Source organism: Phalaenopsis equestris, unplaced genomic scaffold (assembly GCF_001263595.1).
Source record: "Phalaenopsis equestris unplaced genomic scaffold, ASM126359v1 Scaffold000301, whole genome shotgun sequence".
NCBI classification, from domain to species: Eukaryota; Viridiplantae; Streptophyta; class Magnoliopsida; order Asparagales; family Orchidaceae; genus Phalaenopsis; species Phalaenopsis equestris.
The window spans coordinates 42,773-54,055 of NW_018164743.1; the positions used below are offsets into that span (position 1 = coordinate 42,773).

The 11,283-nt window shown below is 33.0% G+C and overlaps 1 protein-coding gene across 2 annotated transcripts in view; it reads right to left on the reverse strand.

The window, feature by feature from the left end:
* The window catches only part of LOC110025476, an 11,851-nt gene extending 568 nt beyond the window's left edge, over nt 1-11,283 (reverse strand). The window contains exons 1-4 of one of the 2 annotated variants that reach the window (XM_020725974.1): nt 10,927-11,283; nt 3,218-3,413; nt 3,063-3,129; nt 2,747-2,981 (exon numbers count right to left, since the gene is read on the reverse strand). In XM_020725974.1, the coding sequence (XP_020581633.1) occupies nt 2,747-2,981; nt 3,063-3,129; nt 3,218-3,413; nt 10,927-10,991 (563 nt within the window). In that variant the 5' untranslated portion in view covers nt 10,992-11,283. The remainder of the gene's footprint in view (nt 1-2,746; nt 2,982-3,062; nt 3,130-3,217; nt 3,414-10,926) is intronic. The other variant, XM_020725975.1, reaches the window with a different exon arrangement.

Consider the following 11,283-nt stretch of genomic DNA (forward strand, 5'->3'; position numbering starts at 1 on the left):
TATATATATATATATATATGTATATATATTAAAAGGACTGGACGGAGGCAATTGGACGAGCCCCGTCCACCCCTAATGCGTCTAACCACTCGAGTACCAACTCCATAGGTAAGGGGGGATTCGAACCCTAGACCAAATGGGACTTATAACGAACAAAGGCGATACTCTACCAGCTGATCTAGGAATATGTATATACATATATGTATGTATGTATGTGTATATATGTATGTATGTATATAATATAAAAAGGCTATTATATAAACCAAGGCCATCTCCGATGTGCCTAACAATTCGAGTACCACACCCTCTACCGGGGGGAATTGAACCCCAAACTAGAGGGGACTTACAACTGGCAAGCAGATGCCCGACCAACTGAGTTGAGTATGTGGCGTATAAATACATATATATATTCCAAAAAATCAGACAACAGCTTTCTTACAAACACTGCACTTTAAATTTTAGAAGTCAAGTGTGCATTTTGAAGTTTCAGGCTTTAGTTTCAGGCTTCCTAAACTATTTTTTTTCTTCTGCATGGAGGTTTACTAAGAAAATAATTATTCTCTTTCGTCTCTCTTTAGAAAGATTCCTCAAATAGTTTATGAGGCCTTCACCCTCCTTGTTACTTTTCTGAGAAGAGAATTTAATGTGTTTGTCACTCCGCTTGTTTTGTTCTCCAGCATATGAATTCAATATTGATTATTTGTAACCCTGCCTTCTAAGAGGCCATTTAGCTTACAGATTCTGATGTTCTCATTAATGTGATAAGTTTATTATTAGATATCAGGAGTTCATACAGCCAAAGAGTAGTTTGAAGTACATTCATTCTGACTTATAGAGTCTTCCTGATGTTAAATCTAAGGGTGAATATACATACATGCTTACCTTCATAAATAATTTCTTTAAGGAAAAATAAATTTATATGTTCAAATAAAAGAAAGATGAATTGGAGACTTGAAAAGTAAGACCCAATTAAAAAACAATATAAGGGAACATTAAGAGGCTGAGAATTGACAATGGAATTTTCCTCCGAATTTATAATTTCTGTCAAAAGGAAGACATTACAAGGCACAAGCTTAGAGTGGGTACACATCAAAAGGACAAAGTAGCATAAAGAATGAATAGGATACACTTGGTGAGGTATAGGCCAATATTAGATAATGTTGATATGAGCAAGAACCTCTTTCACTTAGGTTTTCAAAACTAAAAGCTACTCGGTGAGCAGATCTCCGATCAATGCTATTGGGTATTAGATTATCCAGCAAATTATTCAATTCTAGAAGTTTGGTTTTCTTGCTTGTGCTCATGTCAAAGAGAGAGATAAATCCAAGAGCTAGGATTTGCATGCTTCTTGGACATGCAAATGGGGAAAAGGACAGACTTCAGTTTATTTATTCGAAGTTAACCTGATTTCTTGAATAGCAAATATGTCAAGACAACAAGTCAACCATATTCTGTGGTGCAGATGCAAGGCATAAGCCTTGAGGCAAATTGAGGCGTAAAACTCAAACAAAAAAAAAAAATTAAAATTATTCATAAATATCTGATAAATCACAAAAATCATTAAATAAAAAAAGAAAAACTAATCTCAATCTCAAGTCTTAATCTAACGTGAAAGTGTGAATAAAAAAAAAATGCAGTATGCTCTCACTTAAAATTTAAATGTCATAAGGACAAAGATTCATATCACAACGGCATGCAAATCAAACATCCACTTGCTCGTACTTGATTGCAGGCATGCAGCGCATCACTCGCCGCTAACAACACTCCCCCTAACCATTGTGCTTCATATCCCTTGAAAATTCTCCATTTGCTTACTACCCACTTCCTCTCTTGCTCAACCTTCAAAATTCTAATCTTTAAATTTAGACTGAAATAAAAGTCATATTAAAAATATTATATAAAAAAGAAATATATATATTTTTTACTCTTATTAGGTATTAGTTTGATGAGTCACCTTAAAAGCCTCAAATAAAAAAGCACAAATCTCATACGTACAATATAGACACTTTTTCTAATATTGAATCCTTCCCACTATCACCTTTGCTAGACTGCTCACAACCTCCGATTGAGTAAATCAAAGAGACAAGTGAGGAATGAAAAAGGTAAACTAAAATATTTGATATAACTTTTAAAATAATTTGATCGTCAATTGATTTCAACAAAATTTTCTTGCTTAATGGCTTCAAGTGCATAATAAGATTATGATTTTTTAGTGCAGTGATGAACAAAGACTTCACATATGAAGTATCGACTCATCTGGCATGCATACTATGATCATTCTACCTCTCAAGAAAGCTCGCGGCTCAAAAAATTTCATAGAAGTAGTTTATTTTCCATGGAATCACGAATAAAGAACTTCGAAGAGATCTACAATCATCAACTTTCAAATACACACATATAATCTTATTTACCACAAGCCGCAAGCACCATTGGACACCACTATTTCCCTCAGGCATCTTCCCTTAGTTTCATTATCTAGAATTGCTCTCTATGCCCATACCAGAGAAGAATCATAGGTAACACCCAGGCAGCGGCCATAGTTGCACTAAAAACAGCTCGTAATTATCTTTAAGATCGGCAGTTTCCTTCAATCAGGTAGGTTGTTCCCCTCTCAAAACAATTTTTAGACTGTGGATTCTAGAAATAGGCACTAACATTCAATTGGAATAACAGAGTTTTTATTGCAAATTGATAAAATAAAGCAGTAATATTAAATCGTTGCTTAAAATAGTGTTGAGCTCCATACCAGTTGCTGTAGCACTTAAAGCACATTGCATGACAGCAGTTGGGTATGACAATCTTGCTGTTTAACTCCATGCATATGCCACATTCATCCTCTCTTTCAACATCCAACTCTGAAAACTGCCTCCTCTCACTGTTAGCCATCTTTTTGTCTCTCTCGGTCAACGATGTCCTTCGATTACAATTTTCCATTGTAGTGATTCCATTTTGCATTTGAATCAATGAGGGAAAAATAACAGCTGCCATATCAAGAATCAGTAAAATAAAAGAGTGATCAAATTAGAAAACTAACTTGTCTGTTCGTAAACCAATCAGCTTACAATAAAATTCCTTAATGCTTGCTTTCTTTACACATGTTGATTTGGTGCCTCTTCGATCAACACGGCTCTAGTAAACACAAGATTTTGTTAAGAAATAAAGATCACCGAGAAAGATGCAGTATATGACCATATAGTCCAGAGACAAGTTCTGAAACCTCTACATAAGAAAGTCGGAAGATGCAAACCTCACATATCAATATCCTGAGCAGCCCAAAAGCCCCAGCAAGTAAAAGGGCCAAAGTAAGGCTGCAGTCTGCCCACTTTGCCATGCAGAGAAAATGCTTTGCAGCTGGACTATATGATATCACCATCTGAAGATATGCGCCATCTTTCCTTTGAAGCTCCGATGCCCTAAAACCTCGGAAAGGATCCGAAAATTACAAAAGAAATATAAAGACGGCTAAAATTTAATAGTGAAAGTACAGCTAAAATGTCGATAGGCAAAAAAAGGTCATATGATTTGAGAGTAATGTGTCAAAATAGTAGTTTGACTATTTACATGATGCCATTTTAGGCCCAAAGTCTATATAAGTGACAAATTAGTCGAAAATTCTCTAAATTTGGGCTAAAATAGTCCTCCCCTAAGACTATTTCAGCCCATATTTTTAAAAAGCATGGGGAGTAAATTGGCACTTTTATAGAGTCCCCTAAGACAATTCCAACCCATGTTTCTAAAGAGCATGGAATTCACACTTTTATAGACTCTGGGACGAAAATGGCTCCTACAAAAAATTGATCATTTTGACACACTTCTGTATCATTTGATTATAAGAGCTGATAATAGCACAAGCCCTTGAACATAACCTTCATTACACCAAATTTCAACATCATGAATCCACCAGCATTAACCAATCTAACAGAAGCAAATATACAAAATGACCAATGGTCATGAATATTGAGATTGTCACTGAATATTTATGGTTGCATCACTGGTAAGTAGACAAACAAATTAATTCTGTCAAAGATGAACAAAAATCAGGCTTCTAGAGTAGTTCCTAAGCACAAGTTTGGAAACCAGGTTGTTGTGCTTCAAACAGGCCTATGCCAAAATTAACCAACCTCCACCCATCCCAAAAGCAAGCAATCAAGTTAAATTAAGTTCGAACTCATATGTGCATGTATGTTTGGATGTTTTGAGACTTTATGTCAAAAAGTTTGCTTCGATGCATAAAATGTAAATTTAACAATTTTAGGATAAATACAAAGTTACATAAATTATCTTCTTGGATAATGAGAGGTTTGAATGCTAGTAATAATTTTTATTATTTACTTTAAATTAAAAGTTAACCAGAGAAAAATTAAATTTTACAACTCTTTTAAATCCTATAAAGAGGTGACTGGAGAGAGATATGATTATGCATGTGCTACAGGGTTGTAGCCAATTACTACAGAGAATTAAAAAAAAAATGAATAAAAGAATAGAGAGAATAATATGGTTCATTTATTTGTGCCGTGTGGTCATGGGAAACTATCTACATTCGATGCAGGCATAGCTGTACTTGAAAAGTGCAACGGTACCATTGGAAAGAATGGCAGTTCTGTATTAAGCTTGCCAAATCCATTTTGGGGAGCATCCAAGTGCCAAGTTTTGTTAAAATTCAGATCTTTATATTTATCATCTTTCATCTCTCATGTGGTGTTCTTGTCTTCCAACAAGTTATTAGGAAAATTTCCAATTTTTTCAGACTTAAAAAGATTTTAGGCTTATTTTTGTTGTCAGATTGGGTTTACTTCACAAAAATTCAAAATAAACTGGGAAAGAGAAAATTAGACTAATTAAGCTGCAGCAAAACTCAAAGTGTCGGTGGGTTAATTTTAACACTCACATTCTGTGTTTTCAAAGAGTATAAAATTTCAAATTTCCACAGCATAGGGTTTTTCATGATTTAAATCTGTGATCCCTCGGCCAGGATGAAAGGCAACCTACCATTGGTCTGACTTTCCCTCATAATTTGATCGACAATTAACCACAAATGATTATGTGCCTACCATTTTATTGCACCTAGTGACAATAATTCAAATCCAAAATATAGGTCAAACTATAGAAATTTACTCAAATTACCATAACATAAGCATGCAACAAAAAAAGTGTGAAAGAAAACACTTCCTCCATCTTAAATAGAGGAACTTGCAATAATCTTCTCAAAGCTCATCTTCTGCGTCACATTTCTGCTAAAACTTCAAAAACTTAATTGAAAAAGCAATTTCACAATTTACAAGTAACAACAAAGAACCAAAAAAAGAAAAAACTCTACATATCATTAAACTGTGACTTATTAATATCCTTTTATTAACATGATTCAACAAAAAATAAACACAAACAAGGAACTTGGCCAACAAACAAACCATGTTGTGACTGTACTAGTTGTTTAAATGCATAACACATTCATCATATTGTCTAGTAAGCAGCTCATTTAGGGGTTTAATAGCATGCTCCTTTCAATTTCAAATACATCTAGATATTATGCGTGCATAGAGTTTGAAATAATTTGCTTGCTTTATACGAATAAAATTACCCTCACTGGTTTAGAGAAATGTTTAAGCTTGTACATAAATTCTACTTTAAGGTTAAATACATCAATTTCGCAAAAATCTTTTGAAAAACATTAAAGCTCAATTTTGATGGTCGATAGCAAAGCCAACAGCAAACAAGATCTTCAAACCTCAAGTCAATCTAAGCTCGAGCTTGATTATTTTGCAGCAAACCAAGCTTAAGAAAAGGTATATTTAATTGTTGGGCAAGCCTCTAGCCTTACTTTCAGTAAAACTGATATGTCACCACCCTCTGATGTCAACGAGCACTCATTAATGTGCAAATCATTCAAGAAGGTTTGGATTTCTTAAACAACTATGGCCTCCAAAAGTATCTTTTTTTGTGAATAGTTTAAGGAAAATACTACTCTCAAGGAAAATGTGTTAATAGAAAAAATGATAAAACATTATCATCATTTTGACGACTCGAAGTTTGAGATAACTAACCATCTCAAAAAAATATTTCTATCAATCCAATCATACAAAATTTGATCAGTTATCATTGATGCACTTTTAGCATCAACATTTATGATATGGCACATTAAAAATGACTATCACCACCAAACCACCACAAGTTACTTAGGGCAAATTTGAGGTAGCATTGTGTGACAATATTTCTATCAAGTGCGGGCAAGATCTCCCACTTCATACTATTGTGCAATTGATACTTCTCTTTTATTTTGCAAGCATTGCTCTCCTACAACTTGAATCAATCTCCTTTGGCCTTTTTTTTAAGTTATTATCTCATCTTTCTTGTCCTTTTTGTGTATTGCTTCATTGAAGGACTTAACACAAATAACTTAATTGTTTAATAAGATAGGAAATTTATCAATTATTCATATCTCTTCTATACTTAATGAAATCTAAACTCCTTGAAATTATAGTTAGAGAACAGAAAATATGTTCACCTTATACTTTATGGATTAATTAGAAATCATAGTTTATTGATATACTTATTTAATTTTTTTCTACTTCTATTTAAATATATGAATCTAAACACAATATTCATATAAAGAGTTATTTGTAATGCTCCATGTGAGATCTGAAACCTACAATCGTGGCTCCTTCAGACAAAGAATGTTCTTTATTCTTAATCACTAAGAAGGCGGGAAGATATCACCCAATACAGAAAACTTAAAGAGCAATTAGAATAATAAAATAAAGTTTCTATTATTTTATTTGTTTATTTTCTAGAATTATTTTAAACATAAATGCTCTTTTCTTCTGGTACTATATAAAACATATGATGAAGTTTTTTGCACGCATTATATCAGCCTTTGAATAATTAGAATTTCGAGCAAATCATATTGCATTTAAAATATGATAGTAGAAGAAAATCACTCATGTGCATGTCGGTAAAGGCACCTTAATACCCTATCATGAGAAATGGGTAGCTTAGCTTGTTGTAATTAGAAACATGCTACTATATGTATCAACATCATATAAAAGTGTCCATGACAATAACAATAGTTGTTAGTTTGATATGGGTGGTATGCCATATAAAGATTGGAAAACTTCTTAAATAATCATAAGTAATGCTTCACTTTGTTCCACCATGAAGGTTGAAGCACCCATCTAACATTAATGATAACTTTATATTGTATTAAACTCAGATCAGAAAATGTGTGGCCTCAATGCCAACAATAAGCAAGAATGCCCAGGATAGCAAGCACTTGTCCCTCTGCTCCCCTTCCCTACCTTACCACAACTTTTTGAATCCCCTAACGGCCACCGCCACCACCCTAGATCTACTCTAGCAGCATGTCATTTGTCGTGTTTGTTGTTATTTCTTATTTCTGTTTATGTGGTTGTAATTTCCTACGTGAATTCAGCAATAAAATCGTTTTCTCATTGTTTATTGGTTAAACTCCGATATCAATAATTTCGGTGTGCTCCCACATGACCTACAACAAAAGAGTAGAGATACAAACAATGGTGATGATGATGACAAGCCTAATAGAGATACCAATGTACTTGATTAACAGTTAGGCAACTCCAGCAGTTTCAAATGGAAAAAAAATGGACAAAAAAGAGCACAATAGGTTCTACAAAAAAGCTCTCAAGTAAACTAAATCAACTGGTTGTTCCAAAATGAACTCATGATGTGGAAAAGTGGAATTTTCTGGGAATTTCAAGGCAGAGGTAGCTTCAATTGGAGAGAGTGAGAGAGGTGAGTACCTCGATGGCTTTGAAATTTATTTCATCAAACAAAAAGATATAAAAAATGTCTTTAAATCTCTTAATGAAATGAAGTTGTGGTTTCTTACACAAGAATTTGAGAAGAGTCCTCCTAGAATTCTATTTGATGGTGCAAGATATAGCGAAGTAATTGCGAGTTAAGGTTTCCTTTTCTGTCAAACCATTATTGTTGCAATTTTGTTAATTCTATGATGATTTATTTGTAGATGGAATAATTGTCGGTGATGTTACTTTGTGGAGTAATTTTTATTATAATCATGCAAATTTTTGTGACGTTACTATCACACTATTAGTGAATGTAAATTTTATCCATTTTTATTATGATACTATGCAAATTCAAGTAAATTTTCTTTTTTTTTTTTTTTTGGACCCAGATGGAAGATAGTGAATTCATATACAAAATATAAGACTATGAGTAATATAAGAAAGACACAACTGATTTCTCGACTAGCTACAATGACAAGAGTTGTACCATGTATTATAGTAACTATTTAAATAAGTCATCATACGTTACCTCACAAAAAACTAGTTAAAGTGGGTACGAGAGTAACTAGATGGACAAATAACTCAGCTTCATAAAATTTTTCATATGATTTGATTTGAAGCAAAAAAATCATAGAGCATAAAAAATGTTTGCACTTATTACTTACGTACTAGCACAAAGTTGTTCAAATAAAGCTACAGTTGAAAAGTTGCTCTTGCGAAACAATTTCGTGCCATTTTTAAGACAACCTTCAATGACTTGTACAGATGTAAGAAAATGTGCTAACATCAGCTGAAACTACATTTAGGAGGACAACTACTAAGATTGCGAGAAATTATAGGCAGAAGTACTTAAAAGATGCATAATCTAATAGATAATCCATCCCTTACTTTTTTCATATATTTTTCAAATTTCTTAACTTCTCTTTTATTATAGGATTGCATTAGTGTTGTTGATAGCACATATGAAGATATGTGTGCCCCTAAAGAAAAATAGGTTGCATGCATTGATCAATGTGATCCACTAACTCAAAATGTGATGGTTGAATGTGATTTTAACAAATGTTTTATATTTGATATGGATTTTCAAGAGGTCATTACACATAATAGTCAAAATTTCTATGGCCTTTACTTAACAACACTTACCAATTTCTTATGCCCCAACAAATCAAATGATGACTTCAAAATTATATATTTATAAATGATATTTTGTTAATAAATCATATATAAATAAAATTCATGGTGTCTTTTCGATATCCTTAGTAATGAGACTTCTTAAAGCATTATAGTGAAACATAATATCATTTTACTTTATGGGCCCCTAGGGATTTTTAATCAAAACATTCATCATTAAGAAGTGTTGTTGAGAAGACATTCAACGTATAGAAAAAGAAATGGGATATGCTAAGAGACAAGTCAAACTTTTCATTTAAGAAAAAAACTAACATGGCATTGCATAATATTATCAAAATATATTTTTCTAAAGTGAACCTCGAATTTGGACAATGCAGTAATGATGTAACTTAAAGCACTATATTATCACATAGGCTAGCACATTTCCCTGGCAGATGATATTAATAATGAAGATGAATATGATGTTCATGGAGGTGGAACATTAGAAACAAAAGAATTGCAAGAATATAATGCAACTCAATTGATGCCTCATAGATTCTTTTCGTTTTTTTTTTTTTTTTTGGGTCCTCAATTTATGTGTTCTTAGATTCAAATGCTTTTGTTTATGTCAGACATAATAGAAAGAAAAGTAAATTCCAGTCAGAGCATTACGGTCTACAATATTTACTAGATTATGTTATTTAAAATTTATAGTGTAACTTTAAATGTTTTATAATCTTATTGAAGCAAAATGGATAATTTATATATTAATATAATAATGTTTATCCAACTATGGAACTTAATTGTATTGTTGGGCACTTTGATCTTTTTTGTTGTACAACACATTTAAAGCATACTAATAGACATGTAAAGATAGATTTGGGTATTAAAAAGCAAATCTTCAAAACATAATTCAATAGCTTTTCAGCAACACTTCTCACAACAATTTCGTTAACATTATCTTTCCATCAGACTTTTCAAGTAGCAGAAACTACACCAAATGAATTCATAATTTCTAACAAAATGTTCCGCGTATTATCTCATCCATCAATAGGGGTGTAAACAACTCAAGCCAAATTCAAGTCATGTCTGGCTAAAGTTTGAACTTTAATTAATTAATCGAGTTAAAGCTCGAGCTAAATTCTATCAATTCAAATTGACTAACGAGCTTGCTCATTTATTATGAATGAGAAAAAATGATTTTAATTCAAGAATATAGTGTAATAAAATAATAAAGGGAATAAAAAAAGTATAAGAAATAATGACCAACAATTTGATATAAGAAAGGAAAAACAATTTTTAAAAATTTAAATAATTTTATCCTTAAATCCTTAAATTCTAATGTATTTTAAGTGTTTTTTTTACATTAACATCTATTAAATGCATCGAATTGGAACACGCTCAAGCTTGGTTCACCAAATCACCAAGCTCGAATCGCGGGCTACTTATTGAGCAAAAGCAGAGCTAGCCACAAGTGGGTTTTACTCCATGACCCCCCCATACATCATTTAATGATAGAGAAACAAAATTGTTTAAAAAACCTTAAAAACCAATTCATTTCATATGGAAGTTCTGAGTAATGCTCCATATAATTTTTTTTTCTCTGGATTGTTTCCCTCTAATCATCAAAATACAGTGGACTGAACGGAAACAAGATACCAAAGTGAAAGTAAACAGAAGTGCTCGCAATAAGAAAAAAAGAAACGACGCACAGAAACTTATCCAGTAGGCAAATAAACTAAAACCAAATAATCCACAATTAAACAGGCATACAAAAATATTGAATAGCCTCTTTCTTTAAAACTTTTTATAAAAAAGTTATCTTTGTATATTAGATGTCCATGCCCATAAACAATCATCAAGAAAAATCGCTGCACATCAGCAAAAACCAGCACTCCAACACCGATCAACGACAAATTATCTTCAAACAGCGCACCATAATTCATCACAGAACACAAAAAACCCCTTCAAACCCCTCACCAATGTTCAAAATTGCAATCCAGAACCCCAAAATTAACAGAATCTGGAGTTCACTTACAGTGTATTCGCGAGTTCGATGTCAGCTAAAAGGGACTTGAGTGAATCGCCAAAAGAATTCCTCATGAAAACCTAATTCAAGAACAAAGTATCCAGTTCCCAGAAGCCTAAATCCCAAAGCTTTCCCGCCCTCCCCAGGCTCCAACAGCAACTCTCCCCGTTCTCCGTTTTCCTCCGCCTGTCACGTACTGAAGTCACGGGGAAGCTGTAATAGCCACGTGGGCAGTAAAGCCGCCGCCATTGACTGACTGATTAGGTATGATGTTACATATAGTAAAAAAAAAGGAAGTAGATGATTTATAGCTCGTCTACTTCTGATTCAATTCTGGCAATCACACACTCAGAGTTGGTTGTAGGA